At 46.2% G+C, this 25,663-nt stretch overlaps 1 protein-coding gene across 2 annotated transcripts in view; it reads left to right on the top strand.

The window, feature by feature from the left end:
* PLPP4 (phospholipid phosphatase 4) overlaps positions 1-25,663 on the top strand; it is a 238,766-nt gene that overhangs the window by 143,112 nt on the left and 69,991 nt on the right. For both annotated transcript variants that reach the window (XR_011024584.1, XM_068258847.1), the window contains exon 4: positions 25,231-25,294. Coding sequence is in view for 1 of the 2 variants with exons in the window: in XM_068258847.1 (XP_068114948.1) it covers positions 25,231-25,294 (64 nt within the window). In the remaining variant the exon portion in view is untranslated. The remainder of the gene's footprint in view (positions 1-25,230; positions 25,295-25,663) is intronic.

Below are 25,663 nucleotides of genomic sequence, written 5' to 3'. Positions count from 1 at the left end.
CAATGCTATGGGGGATTTCTATGAAATCACATCACTCAAGTGGGATCACACCCATAGCATTACATTAGCTAGAGCTTTTCAAATCACAAAGCGCTCAGAAAAGCTCTCCTAGTGGGTTTCTAGCCTAACAGTTTTTCCAGTATTCCAGCATCCAGCACCCCTTGCTAAACATTTTCCTATAACATGCTAACCCCTAGCTCCCCGGAGCAGTGCTTTTCAGCGCAGGTAGATTTGGGCGCAGCCGGCGCCACCATAGACTAGAATAAGAATTACTTTTATAGCGGCGCTCAGTGAGTAACATTGCTTTTTAAAACACAATAATTCAGCCTCCAGCTATTGCTGGAAGCCGAAATATTTCATTGGCAGCCTGGAGGGGGAATAGTAATTAACATGGCCGGGACTTGTGCAGAAGCAGGATCAGCCATATACCGGCTGTGTCCTGCGGCCAAGTCTACCGGCACCGATTTTATATGTATGCATAGCCCCCCCCCCCCCCACACACACACATGCCTGGTCATATCATATTTCCTTTTCTGATACATCCTGAGGCCCCCTGCGCACTGCAAATCTGATTTGTGATTCCGATTTGCGTTTGCGATTCCAATTTTCCCTGGATGCGTTCAAAAGAAAAAACGCAGGAAAAATGCAGCATGCATTGATTAAAAATCGCTAATCGGAATCGCATGGTAAAATCGATTCAAAACCGTATAGTATAGGTCTGCCTGTACTCCTCCAGGGCGCCCGCACGCCACTCGTGCCCGTACGCCCGCCGCTCGTGCACGTGCGCACATGTCCGCCCCTTCTGGCCCCGTCCTCTCTCCGCTCTACACAGTCTCTGCGTCCCTACCTGCACGGACACACACACACACACACATAAGAAGTCAGGCACAGGGACGCAGAGACACTTGCATATTATCATAGAGGATTAAACGTTTACTGTACCATAGCCTAGAGGTAATACAATGTCTCACAAAAGTGGGTACACCTCTAATATTTTTTAGTTTCAAAGATTTTTATTGGAATAATTGCAAAGAGGGAACAATCAAAAATTGCATCATGTATCCCATGCATGGGAAAGTCATACAACAATCAAATAGGAAGTCAGGGAAACAAAGTGTCTCAAAGTAAACTAAGAAATATATAACACGTTTTACCTCTCACCCTTTTTACTACTGTATATAATCGCATACAAGCCGAATTTTTGACCCCCAAAAAGGGGGTCAAAAGTTGGGGGGTCGGCTTGTATGCGAGTCTTCCCTGGTGGTCCGCGGCCCCCGCTACCCCCTCCCGCCGCCGCTGCTATTACCTGCAGCGGCTTCCTCTTCCCCGGCGCTTCCTCTTCCCCGCTCTGCGCTCTCATGCCCGTATGAAGAGATCACAGCAGCGCGCCCGGCGGTGCTGCTGTGACGATGCAGGGGGCAGGAAAGAGCGCGGCTCCCTGTAGCGGCGATCTGTATCGCCGTTACCAGGGGAACCGCTCTTTCCTGCCCCCTGCATCGTCACAGCAGCACCGCCGGGCGCGCTGCTGTGATCTCTTCATACGGGCATGAGAGCGCAGAGCGGGGAAGAGGAAGCGCCGGGGAAGAGGAAGCCGCTGCAGGTAATAGCAGCGGCGGCGGGAGGGGGGCGAGCAGGGCACTATACTGGCCACTACCTACCTACACTGGGTACTATACTAGCTATACCGGGGCACTACCTACCTAAACTGGGCACTATACTAGCTAAACTGGGCACTATACTAGCTAAACTGGGCACTTTACTAGCTATACTGGGGCACTACCTACCTATACTGGGGCACTATGCTAGCTAAACTGGGCACTTTACTAGCTATACTGGGGCACTACCTATACTGGGGCACTACCTACCTATACTGGGGCACTATACTAGTTATACTGGGAATTACACTAGCTAAACTGGGCACTTTACTAGCTAAACTGGGCACTATACTAGCTATACTGGGGCACTATACTGGCTATACTGGGGCACTACCTACCTATACTGGGGCACTATACTAGCTATACTGGGAACTATACTAGCTAAACTGGGCACTTTACTAGCTAAACTGGGCACTATACTAGCTATACTGGGGCACTATACTAGCTATACTGGGGCACTATACTAGCTATACTGGGCACTATACTAGCTATACTGGCTAAACTGGGCACTATACTAGCTATACTGGGGCACTACCTACCCTTACTGGGCACTATACTAGCTATACTGGGACACACTGGGGGGATCACGCGGCCAGCATTTCCTACCCCCGGCTTATATGGGGGTCAATCATTTTTCCCTGTTTTTTCATGGAAAAGTTGGGGGGTCGGCTTATATGCGGGTCGGCTTATATGCGAGTATATACGGTATATTTTATTATACCTTTTCATTGGAGAAAACTGGAGACTGTAAATTTCCTGTCCCATCAAAATATCTGACCACTGTCAACAAAAGTGAGCACACCCCTAAGTGAAGAATGTAAACATTCTGCCCAGGTGACATTTATGTACATGTACTCACCTTTGGGAGACTTTGGAAACCTTTTATTTTGGAACCAAATCCCAATCCCTCTTTCCTCTCCAGGTAAAGCGGCCCATACACTGGTCGATTTTAGCCATCGATTGGAAATCGATTATTTCAAATCAGCAAATTGCTGATTTCGATCGATTTGATCTATCTGACAGAATGGAAACTCTGGGTCAATCTGCTGCTGGCAGTAGATTGATGGCTCATAGAGTTGCATTGGATCTAATGGTGCAATAATGCATGTAGATCGATTTTCAATAGATTTCCAATAGATTTCATTCTGAAATCTATTGGAAATCATTTCCTAGTGTGTGGCAAACATCAGATAGGTTCCTGTCAGATTAGACTTGACAGGCATCTGACAGAAATCTATCTGATGGTTGAATCTGCTGCAAACCTATAAGTGTATGGCCACCTTTAGATTCACTTACTGAGGGATTAGGATTTAGTTCCAAGATAAAAATGTTGTTGAAAAGGCGTACGTACAAAAAGGGCGCCCGGACAAAAAGGGCGCGGGGTGTAAACGCTAATTAACAATTAATCAATAATAGCGTTTATAAAAATAGTGTGCTATATTTCGTTTACAAATAATGTTTAACAAATGTATAAATCATTAAATAATGTTTATGAAATCGCCAATTGTGAAAACTTTAATCTTGCCTGTTTCAAAAGTGAAACTTAGAATTACGTTTATTAAAATAACGATAATATATGATTAATTGTTATAATTGTATATTATTGTGAATAACCTTCAATTATGGTTTGTTCTTATAATAAAATCTGAAAATATTCTTTAACGATGATATAAATATAATTACGTTCGTAATAAGTGTTGTAAAACATTAGTAAATATTACTAAAATTGTAGTAAAACTATACCTAAGCCTACTCTCACACAGAACCCTCCCTGTACCTATCCCTAACCCCTAGACCAGCCTGTTGGTGCCTAAACCTAAGACCCCCCTGTTGGTGCCTAAACCTAAGACCCCCCTGTTGGTGCCTAAACCTAAGACCCCCCTGTTGGTGCCTAAACCTAAGACCCCCCTGTTGGTGCCTAAACCTAAGACCTCCCTGTTGGTGCCTAAACCTAAGACCCCCCTGGTGGTGCCTAAACCTAAGACCCCCCTGGTGGTGCCTAAACCTAAGACCCCCCTGGTGGTGCCTAAACCTAAGACCCCCCTGGTGGTGCAAAAACCTAAGACCCCCCTGGTGGTGCCTAAACCTAAGACTCCCCTGGTGGTGCCTAAACCTAAGACCCCCCTGTTGGTGCCTAAACCTAAGACTCCCCTGGTGGTGCCTAAACCTAAGACCCCCCTGTTGGTGCCTAAACCTAAGACCCCCCTGGTGGTGCCTAAACCTAAGACCCCCCTGGTGATGCCTAAACCTAAGACCCCCCTGGTGATGCCTAAACCTAAGACCCCCCTGGTGATGCCTAAACCTAAGACCCCCCTGGTGATGCCTAACCCTAACCACCCCCCTTAGTCATCGCTTTATTTTGTGAATAATAATGTTTTTCAAACAGTAAGGTATAAAACTTTAAATAATATTTTAATTACTTAAATAAGATAAATATGTTTAGTATTTTTATAAACGTTATTCGGCACTGGTGCATTTTATAAACGTAAATCACCACAAGCTCAGTTATAAATCATTAAACATCTCCGGGCGCCGTTTGTAAACTTTATTTAGCTCCGGCGCCCTTTTTTCCTGCTCGGCGCCCATTAAACGTTATTTATTATGGGAGTGAATGGCGGCGCCCTTTTTGTCCCCTAGCTGCCTGCGCCCTTTTTTCCCAGCTCCGTTGAAAAGATGGAAGTGCAGATGGGGCTATGCAATTATGAGGACTCCACCGATTAATCCATCCACTTTTAAACTGTGCTTACCGTATATGGAGTGATTGTAGGAGCACATGTTGTTCTAAAAAGTTATTTGATTAAATATGCATATGAGTTGGTCTTTATAATACTATGCTACCAGAAAAAATGACAATAAAATCTTTCTATCTATCTAAAAGTCCCGCTCTTTGAAAATAATACTATGCTACCAGAAAAAATGACAATAAAATCTTTCTATCTATCTAAAAGTCCCGCTCTTTGAAAAACCATGCACTAGGCCTCGGCCACAGACCCACACGCTCACATTCGCAACCCATGCGCACACAGCCTCGCTCGCACACAAGCGCATGTGCTCACGCCTGCCCGTCCTCCTCGCTGTCTGAATATGCACCAGGCCCAACACATGGACACAGGAGGATGCAGCAGCAGAGCTATTATTGACAGTCTTTGTCTTTACATAAAGTACATTTTGTCAATAAACGAAAAAAATACAGGTTTCATCTCTTGTTGATGGTTTATGACATGTCCAGGAGACCAGGGTTCGATTCTCTGCTCTTGCTGTTCAGTAAGCCAGCACCTATTCAGTGAGGAGACCTTGGGCAAGACTCCCTAACAATGCTACTGCCTATAGAGTGTGCCCTAGTGGCTGCAGCTCTGGCATTTTGAGTCCGCCAGGAGAAAAGCTCAATGTAAATGTTCTGTGACTTGCCTTGTCATTTAGTGCACTAAATCGATGCTAGTCTATGATAAGTTCTTCAGCTGTCATTCCTTATCTCCTCAGCATATACTCCTTATCTGCCAGCCCATTGTAGTGCCCTCGCCTACAACTCCCACAGTGCCTCACTCTCTTTACTTCAGACCAGAGCTCTTCTCACAACAATTGCTCTTAGTACTCTTTGGATTGTCTTGGGTCCTCAGGTGTTTCCCGCCTCTGCTCTTAGTGTGTGGGGCCACTATTGTGATCATCTATCTACATGTCAGGTCTGATCTACGCATAAACCAGAAAGAAGTGACTTGTTTGTATGTGCACCGATCAAACCTGACATGCAGATAGCAGATCATGGGAGTGTCCCTGCAGGATGTCCCATAGTGAGGGTTCTACACTTGTACATATTCATAGTAACCCATTGTACACTCCAAGCTATATAGTTAATCCTTCAATGGCAGCAATTAAAGTGCTGCCTTTGAAGGACGTAATGACGTGTTCCGCTGCCACTTGGCCTCTGTACACAGCCTGGTGGCTGGCAGAAGCATGGGGATCTCCATTGGACTGCAAAAGACCAATGGGAATCCTCATAACAGGGAGAATTCTCGTTGTTTTATGGTGAACCAATGAAAATTCTCCCTGTTGCCGGGGGAATTGGGCTATTGCATCCTATGGCGAGCCCCATACTCCTGCCGGCCTCTGAGATGAGTACAGAGAGGGACAGGTGAGTGGCGCACAAAGATAAGTAAGTTTCTTCAAGAGTAAAATGAGCTATAAATTACTTTTCTCCTGTGTTGTTGTCACTTACAATAATTAGTAGAAATCTGACAGAACTGACAGGCTTTTGACTGGTCTATATCTTCATGGGGGATTCTCAGTATTTCATTTAATCTTTACAAAAGCACTCTCTGGAAAGGATCTATACAAAGATGCAGGTTGCCCCCCCCCCCCCCCACCACCACCTGTTTTACACATTATTCTGGCAGTTGGAATAAGCAACTGCCATTCGCGAAGTGTCTTTGAAAATAAAGAAAACCATGAGAATCCCCCATGAGAAGATGGACCAATCCAAAACCTGTCAGTTCTGTCAGATTTCTACTACCTATGTGACAGCAACATAGGAGAAAAGTAATGTATAGCTCATTTTACTATAGCAGAAATGTACTTTATATTTATGTGTTTTCATGTATTTTAAATATTTACATTTTTCGTGATAGTGGTCCTTCAATCGGAGGCTGCTGCTTAGCCCCGCCCCCCATTTATCCTCATCCCTTACCCCACTATTCTTTTTCCTGTAGCTTACTGTTTCTGAAATAGTGTTTTTGACAACAAGTGTTCTCTTAGATCTGCATTTGGTGTATTTACCATATGCAGGGTCGGAGTCAAAGGGAGCAAAACTGGGCAGTTGTCCTTAGTGTTTCATGTTTGCGGGGATAGAAGGATGGGGTTGTGGACAAGGAGAAAGTTCTGCACTGCAGTTATGTGAAAAGAATGGCGTTCTGCTGTCTTTTTGAATATTCTTGTAGGAAAAAAACAGAATGATGCAATTTAGCACATGTAGAGTAGAGACGCAATGCCCAACACAAAGCTCAGAATGGCAGTCAGCACCCTGATGCGATTCTATACCAACCTTCCTTCAGGTCACACACAGCCTGCAGTAAAACAAAAAGGGGGGTCTTTACAGAGGGCAGCGGGATTTAAAGGCAATCAATAAACTTTATTATCTTACATCAGTTTCCCAAGAAGCATTTCCAAACTTCTTGGAAGGTTATGTGAGGCTATAAAGCCCACTGGTTGTTTTTAATCTTGGTGCCTATTGTGGATTTGTTTTTCTCTATTTTTAACACTGCAATATACGTGCTTGCATTGACCGGCGAGGGGCCTTTCACACTTGCAGGTCATTCCTGCGTTACGTTACCCAACTTTACCGCAAGGCGCCGCAAAAGCAATGAAAGTATATGGAGAATTTCGCACTTGGGGCTTGATTCAGTAAACCGTGCTAACTCATATCACGAATATCGAATTATCGCGCGCAATCACAAAAATTCACAATTGTGTGAAAACGGCCGTGATATGAGTTATTACAGTTTAGTGAATCAAGCCCTTATTGCGGTGCGTTTCAAAGTATCCAAGTCAACGCAAGGTAGCAGCGCATTATCGCAAGCACCGCACTTAACGCACAGTGCTTGGGGTAATGGAAGTCTATGAGCGACGCAGTAAGTGTAAACGATGGGGCACAGTACGTCAAAGCGCACAAGCACAGATCAACAGGAATCCCAGGTAAATCCCAGTGACGTACTTCCTGTCCAGCAGTGTGTGTGTGGGAGAGGCACTATACATATGACGCTTTTGGCTCACTCTGCCACAGGGTCATATGAGCGAAAAACAAATGTAAAATCGGCTGAAAACTTGAAATTCAATTCAATTGAATTCAAATTTTGTTGAAGAAGATGCAATCAGAGCCTGATCATCCACAAGATAAACCTAGGCAGTTGCATAGGGCCCTAGGGAGTCTAGGGGCCGGGTGGATGCCACCCTCCACCAAATCTTACTAAAAAAAGCCAGGATACCATCATAAGTGGGCAAAATCTGCTATCTTGCCTAGGGCCCCATTTCATCCTAATTTATTTCTGGATGCAATGGATTCATTTCAGCTCTGTATATTGCAAAGCACGCCATTTGTATTAATCTACATTTAAAATCCAATAATTCCACAAAATTTCAGGATCGCAACCCGCGGCCGATATATTCTGCACATGCACGGGCGTGCCTCTTGTGATCACTTCTCTCTGAGCATAAGCACAGAGTGCTCCCGGCAATGGGAGCGCGATTATCCCAACCCAGCCGCGGGTGGTGATTTTATGGAGGGGTAATCGGAGGCCGGGCTCAAAGCGTAACCGCACCGTAGGACCTAACAGATATACTCTGTACAGCGCTGCGTAATATGTCGGCGCTATATAAATACTTTAATAAATAAAATAAATTTCTAGGGTCTGGAAGAAGTCCCAGGTGAGTAAAACTTTTTTCTGTTTTGTTTTTTTTTATTCCCGGATGCATTGCAACCTTTAATGTAATAAAAAAGGAAGCATAGGTCTCATCAGTTAATGCAGGTTCAGTACATAGTATGCTACTATGTTCACATTTCTGTGCAGATGCTGTAGCTTTGCCATGCACAAGCAAGTCTCAGATGACAGGCAATTCCCTCAGTGATCAGGCGGCAGTCCCACCCGTTAATTAAGGTACATTACTGATAGTATGCTCCTCTGTTCACATTTCTGTGCAGCCTGGATGTAGCTGTAGCGTTGCAGCCATGCACAAGCAAGTCACAGATGACAGGCAATTCCCTTAGTAATCAATCAGGCAGCAGTTTACACAAGAAGCATAGGTCCCACCAGTTAATGCAGGTACATTACTGATAGTATGATCCGCTGTCCACATTTCTGTGCAGCCTGGATGATGCTGTAGCTTTGCAGCCATGCACAAGCAAGTCACAGATGACAGGCAATTCCCTCAGTGATCAGGCGGCAGCTCACACAGGAAGCATAGGTCTAACTAGCTGGTGAAAAGTAATCCACACAGGCAAAAAACAGGTTTGCCATAACAGAAGTTCTATTATATCAGGGTTTACTATATGCTTGGCCTGGCCATGGAGAGGTGGTTTACTATACCTGAATGTTTACTATGTCAGCGTTTACTATAACGTGATTATACTGTTTATGGAAAAACAAATATTGTAGAAGTTATATATTTACCGGTATGTGTTAAATGACATCTGAAGTGACCAGGATATAAAGGCTGTCATACAGGTGAAACCCGAAAAATTAGAATAGCGTGCATAAGTCAATTTATTTTAGTAATTCAACTTAAAAGGTGAAACTTACAAAATAGGAACTCTTTGCAGTCGTCTTGGATGAATTAGCTGATTAGAGTCTGACACTTTGAGCCTAGAATATTGAACCTTTTCACAATATTCTAATGGTCTGAGATTATGTAAAACATAATCATCAAAAGTATAACAAATAAGGGCTTGAAATATCTAACTTTGCACGTAATGAGTCTGTTTCATGTATTAGTTTAACCTTTTAAGTTGAATTACTAACACGAATGAACTTTTGCACAATATTGACGTTTTTCAAGGTTTCATCTGTATTTATCTCCTTTGAGATGATGCATGTTGCCTGGCTATCCTACTTAGTTTTAGCCAAAGACCCTGAACAAGCATGCAGATCAGATGTTTCTGCCAAAAATCTGACAAGATTAGCAGCATGCTTTTTTCAGGGGTGCGATTCAGACACTACTGCAGGCAAAGAGATCAGCAGGGCTGTCAGGCAGGTGGTATTGTTTAAAGGGACTCCGAGCAGTGCAGAAACTATGGAAAGATGCATATCATTTTAAAGCTCTCTTTCTCTTCTTTCCAATGATATATAAATCACCGCCCTATGCCTTTTAGTTTTCGCTGTTTTCGCGATCGAAATTGCAGTGGCTGCGACTTTAATCGCGAAAATAGAGAAAACTAAAAGGCGTAGGGCGACGATTTAGGTGTCGCCAGAAAGAGGAGAAAGAGAGCTTTAAAATGATATCCATCTTTCCATAGTTATATTGTATTACACAGGGCGACTTTTTCTCAAAGTCAGCAGCTCCATTCAGCAGAAAAAGTCGCCCTATGTAATACAATGTAACTATGGAAAGATGGATATCATTTTAAAGCTCCCTTTCTCCTCTTTCTGGCGACACCTAAATCGTCGCCCTATGCCTTTTAGTTTTTTCTATTTTTGCGATCAAAGTCGCGGCCGCGGCAATTTTGATCGCGAAAATAGCGAAAACTAAAAGGCGTAGGGCACTGCTCGGAGTCCCTTTAAGGGAATAAATATGGAAGGCACAATATGCCTCTCGTATCAGGTTAACTTTGAGGACCAGACTGGTCCTTTTTGACTGGTTTAGGGACATACTTGCTTCACATGTGTGATTCAGACTCTACTGATGAATACAAGATTATCAGGCAACTAGTATTAAAGTTAAGTAGATATGGCAGCTTTCATATCCCTCTCTATTCAGGTGTAGTGTTGGGCGAACACCTAGATGTTCGGGTTCGCGAACGTTCGCCGAACATCGCCGCGATGTTCAGGTGTTCGCGCCGAACTCCGAACATAATGGAAGTCAATGGGGACCCGAACTTTCGTGCTTTGTAAAGCTTCCTTACATGCTACATACCCCAAATTAGCAGGGTATGTGCACCTTGGGAGTGGGTACAAGAGGAAAAAAAATATTTGAAAAAGAGCTTATAGTTTTTGAGAAAATAGATTGTAAGGTTTCAAAGGAAAAACTGTCTTTTAAATGTGGAAAATGTCATGTTTCTTTGCACAGGTAACATGCTTTTTGTCGCCATGCAGTCATAAATGTAATACAGAGAAGAGGTTCCAGGAAAAGGGACCGGTAACGCTAACCCAGCAGCAGCAGCACACGTGATGGAGCAGGCGCAGGAGAAGAAGGCCATGCTTTTTGAGACACAACAACCCAGGCCTTGCATGAGGACAAGAAGCGTGTGGATAGCGTGCTTTTTACCGCCATGCAGTCATAAATGTAATAAAGATAAGAGGTTCAATAAACAGGGACCGGGCGTCAACGCTAACCCAGCAGCAGCAGACGTGATGGAACAGGAGGAGGCGCAGGAGGAGAAGGCCACGCTTTCAGGTGCAACTCAGGCCTTGCATGAGAACAAAAAAATGTGTGCGCAAAGCAATGCAATGAGTAGTTTTCAGGACACAATGGGCTATTCGGAGAAGCTATTCCCACCCCCACAATCTTCTACCTGTGAAAGGTCAATGGAACAGCCACAAATGTTGTGCCCGGATTCACAACCTTTTTCTGTGGAAAATGCACCTCGCACTGAAATGCAAGGCGAGGCCGAGGATGAACATGACGTCAACAACTCAACATGACGCAAAATGGGGGCGGAACAGAAAGCTGCTTTCAATGTTTTGAAGGCCTTAATTGCCTCTGGTGGCCAGTTAGATGCATCATTCATCACACCCAAATCCCAGAGCAATGTGTGCAGGAATTTGAATCGCAGGAGGTGTACCGAGATCATCTGGACAAGTGACCAAGTGACCAAGTGAAAAGTGACAAAGTGACCAGTGACAAAGTGACAAAGTGACAAAATGACAAAGTGACAAGTGACAAAATGACAAAGTGACAAAGTGACCAGTGACAAAGTGACAACTGAGAGGTTGTTCTGGGGAGCTCCACTGCACTCAGTCGCATATGAGGAGAGGTCTCGTCGGGACTGCTGATCCTCCTCAGCTTGCTCAAAGCCTTGAGGGTTCCTGAAGATCCTCTGCTTGGAGTTCGCCAGGGTTCAGCTTGGTGTAGGGGTCGGCGGCGTCCTCCTCACTCCAACGTGGCAGATCTTCTGTTGAAGGAAAAAAAAAAAACATTGTTAAAAGTCCAGTACCGCTTCTGAAGGACTCACCAAGAGATGCAGGAGCGCTTTAATCTAGCGCACCATCGCTCGCTGGGTGATGTCCCTCCCTACGCGCTGGAATTCTACGCTGCACATGCTAGCACGCTTTTGCGCAGTGCCGAGGCGCATTCCAGCAGCTAGCTACCAAGCTTCTGTGGATCTGATTGGGCCACCATGTTGGATCTCTGCCAAGTCCTCCAAAATTTTGAGCAATCCACGTTGCGTGACTGAGCAGTGACAACTCTACAGTCAGCATTACAATACCACTGCTGTGTTTACTGAAGAAATCAATGTTGAAGATGGAAACCGCTGGCATGATGCAAGTGGGGGATTCTGAAGATGAAAACGATCAGCGTGATGATACCAACATCAGGCAACCTGCCTCAGGAAACGCTGGTCCCAGCTATGACAAAGAACAGGACGAGGAACAGCTGGAGTTGGAGCAGGAATTGGATGCCCCCACTGCCGAGGGACAGAGCGGAGCACGTTGGACTTCCACAATTTAGCGGGAATGGACAGCAGAAGAGGAAGAAAGTGATGCTGGTGACGAATATGGTGCATCACAACAATCACAACGCTCACAAGAACATGAAGACAGAGGAGTCTGGCAGGACTCTCTGGCACACATGGCTCAATTCATGCTAGACTGCATTGAACGCGGCCCGCGCATTATTCACTATTCATTATTATTCATTATTCTGGAATCTGGACAACACCAATTACTGGGTTTATACCCAGTTTATACAAACACAATGTTAAAAAACTGATTGAAGAAAGTGTCAGACAGGTCAAAAATGGAACAATTCCAGCAGGCCCTTGAGGATGGAGACTTTAGAGAGGAGATTGACATCCTCCTCCTTCTCTAGCCAGTTGTACGCCGACAGACTGACTTCAGCAAACCCAGGAGGACCAGGAGGGCAGCAAAGAACACAAGCTGCTGCTAGTGCCGAAAAGGGAATGGTATTGGCAGTGTCCTTGGAGTGGGAACATTTTCTGACACCCATGCAGCAGCCCACAGAACAGCAATCGGGCAGTTCCACGTCCTCCAACACCAATCGCCTGGAGAAGATGGTCAAGGTCCAGGACTACATGTCAGATGGCGTAGCTGTGTTGAACAATCCATCTGCAGACAGACGGTGAGTGTGACAGGCAGCACAGAAGGACCATGGCAACTCACTCATAGTACCACAGTTTGATAGTGCTGCCCAAAAAATTATATGGATCCGTGGACCCGGGCACTGCGGGCAGTACTGGGAAGTGGGAACGCAGATTTTAGTACCTAAACACACGATACAACATGTTTTCCGGGGTCGGACTCTGAGGCACATACAGATGGTCCCGATCATCATCCTCATCATACAACTCTTCTACTGAGTCTGACCCACCCACCACCTCTGCCACCCCAACATCCCCAGACACAGACCCCTCATCGTCCTCAACATTAACTTGGGATGCTGGCCTGAGCCAGACCTCCTCCTCCACATCAGGCCCCATCATCTCCTCAATGGCAGCCCTCATTAATCGCTCTGGCGACGGACCGATGGACACAACGTTCTCCTCCGGGGAGGGCTGCTGCTGACCACTGGCTGCTGGGGTGGATGTTATAGCTTGCGTGGGGCGTTGGCTGTTGCTGTTGTTGGGAGTGCTGCTCACAGCGGAGGTCTCTGAGGAACTCATGGTGAGCTCATATAGTGGTTGGCGGTGAGTGGAGTATTACTGATCCCAGCAATATACACACTGACTGGCAGAGTACGCAATGCTATATAGTCTGGCTAAGCGGTGTACACAGAGTGGCAGTACACACAATGCTATATAGTCTGGCTGAGCGGTGTACACAGAGTGGCAGTAAACAATGCTATATAGTCTGGCTGAGCCGTGTACACAGAGTGGCAGTAAACAATGCTATATAGTCTGGCTGAGCGGTGTACACAGAGTGGCAGTACACACAATGCTATATAGTCTGGCTGAGCCGTGTACACAGAGTGGCAGTACACACAATGCTATATAGTCTGGCTGAGCGGTGTACACAGAGTGGCAGTACACACAATGCTATATAGTCTGGCTGAGCCGTGTACACAGAGTGGCAGTACACACAATGCTATATAGTCTGGCTGAGCGGTGTACACAGAGTGGCAGTAAACACAATGCTATATATAGCGTGGCTGAGCGAGGTACACAGTGGCAGTACACACAATGCTATATAGTCTGGCTGAGCCGTGTACACAGAGTGGCAGTAAACACAATGCTATATACAGTGTGGCTGAGCGAGCGGTGTACTACTGTTCCCAGCAGCGACACACAATGACTGGGGGGGACCCTGGTTAGCGTGGCTGGAGAGCGAACTACCCTGCCTGCCTACCCAAAGCTAAACCCACAGACAAATGGCGGAGATATTACGTGGTTCGGGTATTTATTTACCCGAACCACGTGACCGTTCGGCCAATCAGAGCGCGTTCGGGTCCGAACCACGTGACCCGTTCGGCCAATCACAGCGCTAGCCGAACGTTCGGGGAACGTTCGGCCATGCGCTCTTAGTTCGGCCATGCGGCCGAACGGTTTGGCCGAACACCATCAGGTGTTCGGCCGAACTCGAACATCACCCGAACAGGGTGATGTTCTGCAGAATCCGAACAGTGGCGAACACTGTTCGCCCAACACTATTCAGGTGTCCTTTTAAAGAGAAATCGAGATGGGGTTCTGACAATGCTATCCACATACAGAGGCTGGGTCTGCCTATACTGCCCAGCCTCTGTTGCTATCCAGATCCCCCCTAAGCCCCCCTGTGCTCTGCTATCCCCATAAATCACATCCGCGCTGTCGACATGCAGCTTGTCGCAGCGTGCTGTGTTTACCTCTGTACTGTCAGTCTGCTTCTCCCCCCGCCTCCTGCATAGCTTCGGTCCCCGCCCGCGTCCCTTTCCTCCCCGCTGATTGGAGGGAAGGGATGCGGGCGGGGACCGGAGCTATGCAGGAGGTGGGGGAGCAGCCGAGACTGACAGTACATAGGTAAACACAGCCCGCAGAGCTCAGGGGGAACTTAGGGGGGATCTGGATAGCAACAGAGGCTGGGCAGTATAGGCAGACCCAGCCTCTGTATGCGGATAGCATTGTCAGAACCCCACCTCGGGTTCTCTTTAAAATTAATGATGAACATTGGCAATCCTAACACAATACAAGCAACAAAATCAAAAGGTAAAGAAGTACATGTATACATAAAATGTTTGTGTGTATGGAAAAAATAGCATCACACAAAAAAGATACAGAAATGATAATAGCAAAGCATATTAAAAGCAGTAAATTGTGAAGAGTCTCTGCCACATCAGTCCATAACCTTCATTTGATGGCTGAAAGCATTAGAGAGCACAAAACAGCTACACTACACTAACATATTTCAAGCATCAATAATTATTACAGTCAGGCTGGATAACACACTGTCAGCCATCTATATTCAAAATCCTGTTTCCCAATATTTATTGAATACTGTAAATCAGCAGACAATACTCCAGCACTCTGCAGCAGAAGAAGTGCTGAGCATCTGATGAATATCTTATGATCTAAATGGCCTCCTCCTCACAGTACACACCAGCCATTCTCCTGCATCTCCACAATGCTGAACTACCGTAAGTCATTAAAGCACAGGAGTCAAACACAAGGCCCAGGGGCCGAATGCGGCCCTTGAGAGCTTCAATATGCACCATTGTAATCGGTGAAAGGGCTTGTTCACACTAAGGGCCCTTTCACACCAGAGGGCTTTTTCGGCGTTTTAACGCCACGGCCGAAGTTGGCGTTTTCCTAGGTAAAAGAAAGTCCATAGACTTTCATTTTACCATTCACACTAAACGCCGCGTTTTGGAGCGTTGCGTTTCAACGCTCCCAGGCGCTTTTTCTGGGCCTACCGCGGCGTTTCTCATTACAATTGATTGTAATGTATAGGCGTTAAAACGCCTTCAAAACGCCTTCAAAACGCCTGCAGCCTAAACGCAGCGTTTTAGCCTTTCACCGCTGCCTGTAGTGTGAAAGAGCCCTAAGGCCTCGATTCACTAAACGGTGCTAACATAGTTAGCACGCCTAAAAGCAGGGATGCTCGGGTAGTGCTTTTTATTACCCGCCCGGATCCGGGTACCCAGATATCCGGATCCGGGTATCCGGATCCGACCTTGCGGATATCCGTATCCGATCCGGATATCCGACCAAATTACCCGCGGGTACCCGACCTATTCGGGTATCCGGATAGAAAACCCGGAAGTGCCCTTTAAATAGCTTTAAAATGGTTTTTAGGGTAAATGATGCATGTAGCATCATGTTTTTTTTTAAAGGGAAATACTAATTAATTATTTGGTGGACATAAAATGAAAAAAAAACTAGGACTAGGTTCCAGACAGCGGTCGTGCAGCCCGCATTGTGTCCAAAGTCCAATCGCACAACTGGGACATGACAGTTTTCAGCCCAGACACCTCCAAAAAAATGACACCGCAATTGTGTTTTGGGTTGAATATAGGTGGCGGTATCAGCAGCAGTGGCCTGTGGCACCGTGGCGGTCAGATTGGGGAGGTGAAGATTCCCCTGCAGCCTGATTGGGATGCTGCGGCTTTTCTCCCTGTGGCGGGTGGGGGTTGAGTGGTGCGGCTGGTGGTAGCGGCAGAAGGATGTGGTGGGTCCCGCATTCCACGGCCACTGTCTGCAATGCTGATCCTCCGTACCAAACCCACCGACGCATCCTCCTCCTCAGAGTCAGAGCTGACATCCCCATCCTGCGGATGGTAGTCATGGTCCTTCATCCCATCATCAACATCATACCCCCCTCCTCCTCAAAACCCAAAACATCCTCCTCAAACTCCTTGCGGCTAACAGCCCTGAGTTCAATCGCGGCGCCTGGAGCGAAAAGCTGAGGGTAGGCTGCCCGCTGGGGTCGACACTGACACGGCAGACCTTCTTAGGGTGGCTGTAATGTTGCTCCCTGTCCTCTTGCCCTTGCTGCCCCTCCCCCAGCTGCCGGTGCCAGCAGACATAGTACAACTTATACGTGATGATGTCACCAGATGATGTGGGGTACTCTTACTTTAATAAAATCGGGGTTGGACTTTACATCAAATCAGCACGGAGTGACAGACCGCAGAGTAGAGGACAGACAGTGCACACTGTGTTATGGGGGCGGGTACACGCGGTGCGTTCCTGCACTCGATTTCCCGGTCGATTCCCGTCGACTCGATTATTTTCGACATGTCCGATTTGTATTTCGATGGTTCGTTAGGTCGATTTGGCATACTTTACATGCGAATCAACCTAACGATCCATCAAAACGCAAATCGGACATGTCGGAAATAATCGAGTCGAACGGGAATCGAGCAGGAAATCGAGTGCGGGAACGCACCGTGTGTACCCGCCAGGCTGCCGCCATAACAACTAACTGCAGTACTAACTACAATACAATAACACAGTAATCCTATTCCATATACTGTCCTGCTGGCCTACACAGACACAGACACAGACAGGACCTAACTTAGTGAATGAAAGCAAACAATTACAAGCTAGCTAGCTAAAAACACAATAGAACAATAGTGTAGTGAAGGTGTTTAGCACTCAAAGCTTAAGGCCCGGTTCACATTAGCGGTGGCTATCCGGAATAGCCGTGCCGGAGCCGCACCGCATGCTGGCCGGACGAAACGGACGCACGGCATAGCAATGTAAATCTATGCCAGGGTTCACATGTGTCCGTTTCGTCCGGACCGGAGCCGGACCGGATCCGGACTCCGGTGTCCGTTCCAACATGCGCTATTTTTTGGTCCGGCTCCTCCGGCAGCCGTATCCGGGGCGGAGCCGGACTGCACCATCCGGCCAATGGAAACCAATGAGAACCGGAGAGCGCACAACACACTGGCAAAAAATCCGGATGTTCTACCCCACTTCCTATGCGGATTTTTGCGGCGATATTGGCTGGGGACACATGGGCAAGCATTTTGGAGTGGAGCAGCACAGCTGGATCCGGATCCGGAGATGTTGGCAGCATGTCGGAGGTGGAGGTGAGTGCTAAACAGCAGAGGGCCTGATTCCACAGGTCCCCCTTCTGCTGACCTCCCAGACCCCAACATTTTTTTTTGTTTTTATACAGGTTGTTACTCTTTAAGAATCCGGATCCGGACCGCAACCGTGTTCATACCGCACGGAAACCGTATGCAACCGGACCGGATTTTGCAAAACCGCAAGTGTGAACCGGCCCTTAGGTTTATCACTGTATACAGCACTTGCTAAGCCAGCACTGGAGCAAGTCTGTCAGTGACCAGCCAGCCACACAAGCAAGGACGATCTGTCTCATCATGCCAGCCCTCCTTGCTATACAGGGGGGCTGGCCAGGGTTCCCTTCTGTGATTGGGTGCCAGGACTTAGGCTGGGAGGCCTCTGATTGGCTCAATGAGGTCAGGTGGGGCTGGCCAGGGTTCCCCTCTGTGATTGGTTGCTAGGGCTTCTGCTGGGAGCCCTCTGATTGGCAGAATGAAATCATCTCCTTACTAGTTACACTATCCGGATCCGGATATCTGGACGGATACCCGCGGGTATCCGGATTATGCAGCTAGCTATCCGGATAGAATCCGGATAGTGCTATCCAGATAGTGGCCCAGGTATCCGGATCCGGATCCGACCCAGGTAGCGGAAAAATGGTCGGATACCCGGGTTTACCCGGGTACCTGGATCCGGATGAGCATCCCTGCCTAAAAGCTTTGGACGTGCAAACTAGGGTGCTAAGTAGTTTGCACGTCTAAAACTGTTAATGATCACGCACAAAGTTAAAGGGAACCAGAGAGGAACGGGCTGAAAAAAAAGAACAAGCCTTTATACATACCTGGGGCTTCTTCCAGCCCCATAAGCCTGGATCGCTCCCACGCCGCCATCCTCCGCTTCCTGGAACCGCCGTTACCGGGCCCGTCACTTCCGGCGGACGCGGCCAATTGTCCGCATCACAGGGGCTCCCTCCATACATGTACGCATGCGGCTGCACAGCAGGCAGCCTCATGCGTACTTGTATAGAAGGAGCTCCGTGTGATGCGGCGAATCGGCCGCGTCCGCCGGCCGACTGGCCGACTAGCGGCAATGACGGGACCCGGTACCGGCGGATCCAGGCAGCAGAGGACGGCGGCGTGGGAGCGATCCGTGCCTATGGGGCTGGAGGAAGCCCCAGGTATGTATTAAAGCTTCCCCCCAACCTCTCTGGTTCCCTTTAAGCTCTGCGCAGTGTGCGTGAAACGTCGCAATTGCAGCTCCTGCCCAATTTCCTGAGCGTTTGCGCTTCAATACAAAGTATAGGGAAATCGCAAAGCGCTTTCAAAAGTGATTTGCCCAGCGCTTTCAAGAATAAATACATTGCATATATTCAATTCCTGGTCAAAGAGTTCATTTCCTGAGTGTCGTCTGGAAGAAAAAGCAAAATCGCCAGACAAAAGCAGTTAGAAAAGGGTTACCAAACTGTAAATCGCTCTGAAAGCAAAGGGAAAATCGTTTTCAAAAGTGCTCACAAAAGCGCTTAGTGCTTGCGATTGCGCTAGCGATTTATAATGTGAACAAGGTCAAAGAGTAGCTACTCTGCTGATTCATTTAGAAAAGCAGGTCACAGGGTGCATGACCAGAATTTGGAGGGAAGGGGGGGGGCACTGGGGCAGGTATTTCGGCACTATGATAAGCAGCAATTATACACAGTTTACAAGGCGCAAGGGCAAACAAATGCCTGGCATAAAACCGGCAGTAGGAGGCACCACAGAGCTATTCTGACTACATTGTGTTTATGGAATTCTTGTACACAACTGCAAGTTCCATTAATAAATGGATGCATGGTAATCTTCCCAGACAAATGCTATACATAAACATTATAATGGCTTATAAATTGGCTACACTCCCCTCATAACACTTATAGGGAGAGTTTGCTATCTGGATAATATGGGGTTGGGCCGGTAAGGTAAATCTGAAATGGGAATAATTTATTAATTACGGTAGTGTATCCTTTATGGATTTATTTTGAGAAGCAACATCATTTCTGCACTTAACGTATCAATTTGATATTGGTACCTAACGAAGCCTGCAAGGGTGAAACATGTTGAGTGTTTGTGTGTAGGGGGTGTTTAACAACCTCACCATACTGTCTGCATTGGTGTTAGTTATAGAAGGATCTGCTTGACTCTGGTTGTTTAACCCACAGACGGGGTGTGAGAGTAATTCTTCATACATATTCTCATATATATGTTGCTTATGTGTTCAGCTTCTCTAATATTTAAGATTAACTAATTAAAGTTATATTTTAGTGCAGTGTAGAGGTCTGTCCCTGTAGGGAACACGTATTACAGATTAATTCCCCGATAACTTTCTACTCGTAGTTGTCACAGACCGCAAGGCCGGTCTGCGGATGGGGTAAATCGATCAGCGTCAGAAATCCTCTCACACAGTCATTTGTTCATCACGAAGGGTAACCCGCGTTCGCAATTTGATGAACTGACTCATGGAGGGAGCGTTCTGCCACTAACGGATTCACCACACACATACAATTCAAAGATCTGCCACCAAGCGAGTTACACAGCCCGCTACTGTAGTTTTACTAGGACTTCGAGAACGCTCTATTAACCCTTAGCAGTATGCAAGAATCTGGGTCAGATCGTTATATCTGGGCCGGGTTCTCGCATACGGGTTATAAGTGTATACTTCTATTAAACACAGGGCAGCGATTTCAGGAGAATAGGTACGATTGTGTATGTTCAGCAACAGGTCATAACCGCTAAACAATTTTTAAAACGTTTAATAACAAAAATGCATTACATACAGTTATATACACCTATTAACATATAAACACAGAGCTTAAAAATAAAAGGGAATAAAATCAGAAGGTTCTTACTTCGTTATGCTGAGCAGTCCATTTGAAGAATGAAGAAAAAGAGTCCAGTTTTAAAAGTAGAGATAGAAAGAAAAGAGGGGCGCTCTAAGTCCGCTGCACCACTATACTATGCATCAATAGGACAGGTCTCACCTGTTTACGATGGGGCTGGCACAGCGTACACAGCCCGGATTCGCCTTCTCCCTCTTAGCCGAGCCGGGGACTGAGCTCTAGCGCGGGGCGGAAGTGACGTCACTCGCTCCAGGAAGTGGTGGATCAATAGCCAGACGACGCTAGGCAGCTCTATACAGAGCTTCTGGTGCTGGAAAGCAGGGGCGTAGCAATAGGGGTTGCAGAGGTTGCGACCGCATCGGGGCCCTTGGGCCAGAGGGGCCCTCCCTCAACTACAGTATTAGCTCTCTATTGGTCCTGTGCTCATAATGATCACTTCTATAGATACTTTGAATAGTGGTAATCATTAACAAACTTTTCCCCACCCCCTTCTTGCACTGCTGACACTGTGGTTGCCATTGGTAGGTTTTGGTGCACCGTAGCAATTGTTATGTATAGAGTGAATGGGGGGGGGGGCCCAATGTAAAACTTGCATCGGGGCCCACAGCTCCTTAGCTACGCCACTGCTGGAAAGCGTGTGTCACCGAGTTATAAACTTCACAAGAGTGAAGATATATGGACAGGGAAGTAGTTAGGATATAAAATTTTATTAAAACAACGCGTTTCGCGGAGATACAGTCTCCGCTTTTTCAAGTTAATGCTTAAATGACAAAAGTGCTCTCAGAAATAAATACCCTCCCCTTCCTACAAAAATCCAAATTGACCAATCCGCACTGCAGTAGGTGTGGTCCAGAAGTTCATATTACCTCTAAACAGGGAGAAAGGTGCCGTAAGGCACCTAATAAAGGGACTATAAGTAAGAGAATCATTGGTGGGATTAAAAAGGGGAAAAAGGTGGTGACCTGAATGAATATAAAAGGACTCTACATACAAACAGTGCCCACTGGTTTCACATGAACATGGTACAAAAATAAACGGATAGATAGGTACATACGTCGGAGGTCACACACACACACACACACACACCCATATACACAGCCACAGTTGGCCAGCAGGAACCACTCCACACATATAATTCACTGGACGATAGGTTGGAGGTGGCTCATCTCCTCCAAACATTTGTTCAATCCTCCTGGTTCCAATGTACCCAGTTTCAGAATCCAATAGGACTCTCGCCTACACAAAGTGTGATATCTCTCATATCTGTTAGGGTGGGCTATCTGTTCAATTATAGTTGCCTTCAGTAGTTCAAAGTTTTTATTATGAGTAAGGGAGAAATGTTTAGAAACCCCGTGTTTCTGTTCTCCTTTGTTTATGTTAGACCTGTGTTTATTCAACCTGGTTTGGAATTTTTGTGTTGTGCGTCCCACATAGAAAAGTCCACATGGGCAGCTAAGTAAATAAATCACGTAGGAGCTCTGGCAAGTAATATGGCTTTTTATAGAGTACACAATAGGTGAGTTGGTTTGAAATGTATATACGCCTCTCTTAAGGGTCTTACAAGAGAGACATCTTATGGACCCACAGGGGAAGCATCCCAGCTTCCCACCGATGGTCCTCTGACTCTGAGATGTTATCTCACATCTCACTGTTGGCAATCTACTAGGTGCAATATGGCCCCTAATCGTCTTACCCCTTCTAAAGACCACACGGGGTCTCTGGGGTTTGGACTGTTTCAAAATGGGATCACTTAATAGGACCGGCCAATATTTCGAGAAGATGTCTTTGAATTCCTCGGCCTGTCCGGAATAGTTAATAACCACAGGTGTTTGTTTCTCAAGGGGTTTCTCTTTCTTAGAAAGAATTCTAGAGGGCTCTAGACATTCCTGTTGGGACAGACGGGCAGCTCGATCTCGTGCTGCTTCTACCAAGGGGATGGGATAGTGTTTTTCTCTAAATCTAGATACAAGTGTTTCCGATTGGCGTGTGTAGTCTGCTATATTGGTACAATTGCGGCGCAATCTTTTAAACTGGCCAAAAGGGACATTACGTAACCAAGGCTTATAATGGGCACTGTAATAGTCTAGATAGCCGTTCCTATCTGTTGGTTTAAAATAATTGGTGGTTTTGATAGAGGCATCAAGGGGATCTATCTCCAAATCTAGGTCTTGGAAGTGTGTCCTGGACCGGGCTGTCTCCATCGTAAAGGATAAACCTAGTTTGTTCCCATTCAGATAGTTCACATACCCCTGTAGTTTCTCCATAGAGAAAAACACTATCCCATCCCCTTGGTAGAAGCAGCACGAGATCGAGCTGCCCGTCTGTCCCAACAGGAATGTCTAGAGCCCTCTAGAATTCTTTCTAAGAAAGAGAAACCCCTTGAGAAACAAACACCTGTGGTTATTAACTATTCCGGACAGGCCGAGGAATGCAAAGACATCTTCTCGAAATATTGGCCGGTCCTATTAAGTGATCCCATTTTGAAACCGTCCCTACCCCAGAGATCCCGTGTGATCTTTAGAAGGGGTAAGACGATTAGGGGCCATATTGCACCTAGTAGATTGCCAACAGTGAGATGTGAGATAACATCTCAGAGTCAGAGGACCATCGGTGGGAAGCTGGGATGCTTCCCCTGTGGGTCCATAAGATGTCTCTCTTGTAAGACCCTTAAGAGAGGCGTATATACATTTCAAACCAACTCACCTATTGTGTACTCTATAAAAAGCCATATTACTTGCCAGAGCTCCTACGTGATTTATTTACTTAGCTGCCCATGTGGACTTTTCTATGTGGGACGCACAACACAAAAATTCCAAACCAGGTTGAATAAACACAGGTCTAACATAAACAAAGGAGAACAGAAACACGGGGTTTCTAAACATTTCTCCCTTACTCATAATAAAAACTTTGAACTACTGAAGGCAACTATAATTGAACAGATAGCCCACCCTAACAGATATGAGAGATATCACACTTTGTGTAGGCGAGAGTCCTATTAGATTCTGAAACTGGGTACATTGGAACCAGGAGGATTGAACAAATGTTTGGAGGAGATGAGCCACCTCCAACCTATCGTCCAGTGAATTATATGTGTGGAGTGGTTCCTGCTGGCCAACTGTGGCTGTGTATATGGGTGTGTGTGTGTGTGTGACCTCCGACGTATGTACCTATCTATCCGTTTATTTTTGTACCATGTTCATGTGAAACCAGTGGGCACTGTTTGTATGTAGAGTCCTTTTATATTCATTCAGGTCACCACCTTTTTCCCCTTTTTAATCCCACCAATGATTCTCTTACTTATAGTCCCTTTATTAGGTGCCTTACGGCACCTTTCTCCCTGTTTAGAGGCAATATGAACTTCTGGACCACACCTACTGCAGTGCGGATTGGTCAATTTGGATTTTTGTAGGGAGGGGATGGTATTTATTTCTGAGAGCACTTTTGTCATTTAAGCATTAACTTGAAAAAGCGGAGACTGTATCTCCGCGAAACGCGTTGTTTTAATAAAATTTTATATCCTAACTACTTCCCTGTCCATATATCTTCACTCTTGTGAAGTTTATAACTCGGTGACACACGCTTTCCAGCACCAGAAGCTCTGTATAGAGCTGCCTAGCGTCGTCTGGCTATTGATCCACCACTTCCTGGAGCGAGTGACGTCACTTCCGCCCCGCGCTAGAGCTCAGTCCCCGGCTCGGCTAAGAGGGACAAGGCGAATCCGGGCTGTGTACGCTGTGCCAGCCCCATCGTAAACAGATGAGACCTGTCCTATTGATGCATAGTATAGTGGTGCAGCGGACTTAGAGCGCCCCTCTTTTCTTTCTATCTCCACTACAGTGTTTTCAACGGGAGCAGCCGAGTTCAGACTGCGGGGGCCTGATCGCTATTTAGGGGCACACACTAGCTCCATATTTCCTCAGTTTTAAAAGTAGGCATTCAGGTTAAAAGTCCTTGAATCACAGCATGTGGCGGTTCTCCGTGGAACGCATGCTTGGACTTCCCTGGTCGATGAAAATTGGAGAACCGAGAGGTTTGGTCCCGCCCCACTTTTATAGGACCTGAGTTTGGGGCTGTCACTACCTGGAAAGTAGGTGTGTTTAAGGCAGGGTTATCTCCTGGAGGCAAGGTTGCCACCCTCAGACTCAGAGCAAGAAATGTACCAATTTATTAAGAATCTGTGTGACTCCGCCCCAGATCGGCATATCACAAATCCGAGACTATATTCAGAAGCGGCATGCGACCCTGTATTAAACTAGGCTATACATGCCTAGTCTGTCGCATTCGCTCTACGCAGGCCGGATAAAGAGGTTTCTCTACCGATTCCTGATAGCTAGAAAAGTGCACTATAGGTGACTGATAGAACTGATTTCTAGATATCAGGAAATGTAATTTTTGTCTTGCTGTGCCAACCCCATTTTGAATTATTAATACATAAAGTTCTCTTTCTCTGAAGCTTATAAGTTTGGAGGGAATTTTGAATCTCAACCAGTTTGAGCTGGCTTGGGGAACATAAACTGGGTGACCAAATGGCTTCTGCCCAGGGGGTTTGGCCACTTGTGAATTTTTTCCTGACACAGGATGTGGGGGAAGGTTACTGTACTCTCTGCAATGCTCTCAGAGGGGGAAAGAGAAAGGAAGGGCATTTTTTTGTACAGTTACACAGCACTGACAGTAATGGCTGGACCATACGAAAATCGTTGGCGATTACGCGCACGACTTTCCCGTAATGTTCGTCACAGTAGTTGTATGACACCTCCCATAAATGTAAGAAAAAAGTTCTGAAAGCAATTTGATAAATATTAAATCTGTATAGTACCTGTAGTGACTTTCCCTTCTCTTTCATGCAGCGGTCTCCCTGGCACTGGCATTGAATGGAGTCTGTACCAACACTATCAAGCTCATAGTTGGAAGGTAAGTACTACACTGCAGAATGTATTAATTATGTGTTGCAAATACTGTATTTTAACATAATATACTATGCTGAAAAACATTAACATGCAAAATACAATACACATATAAGTAGACACATATTTACATTATACTTTTATCTCAGAGTAAAATGCACTCTATGTTGGTTGTAGGTTTCACTTACAGCATGTATTATTAATCTGAGGGCTCTGACCCTCTTACTGATGGGTTTGGACTAGTTTATCTCCTCATAGGGGATTCTCAAGGCTTCCTTTTTTTTCCAAAAGCACTTCTAAATGGTAAAAGCACAGTTCTAAAGTCCACACATGAGCAGGCAGGCATATTTATAAAGGTTCTTGCTAGGGAGTGCCT

The sequence above is a fragment of the Hyperolius riggenbachi genome, chromosome 10 (genome assembly GCF_040937935.1).
Source record: "Hyperolius riggenbachi isolate aHypRig1 chromosome 10, aHypRig1.pri, whole genome shotgun sequence".
Classification (NCBI taxonomy): Eukaryota; Metazoa; Chordata; class Amphibia; order Anura; family Hyperoliidae; genus Hyperolius; species Hyperolius riggenbachi.
This window is presented reverse-complemented; position numbering and strand designations above follow the sequence as displayed.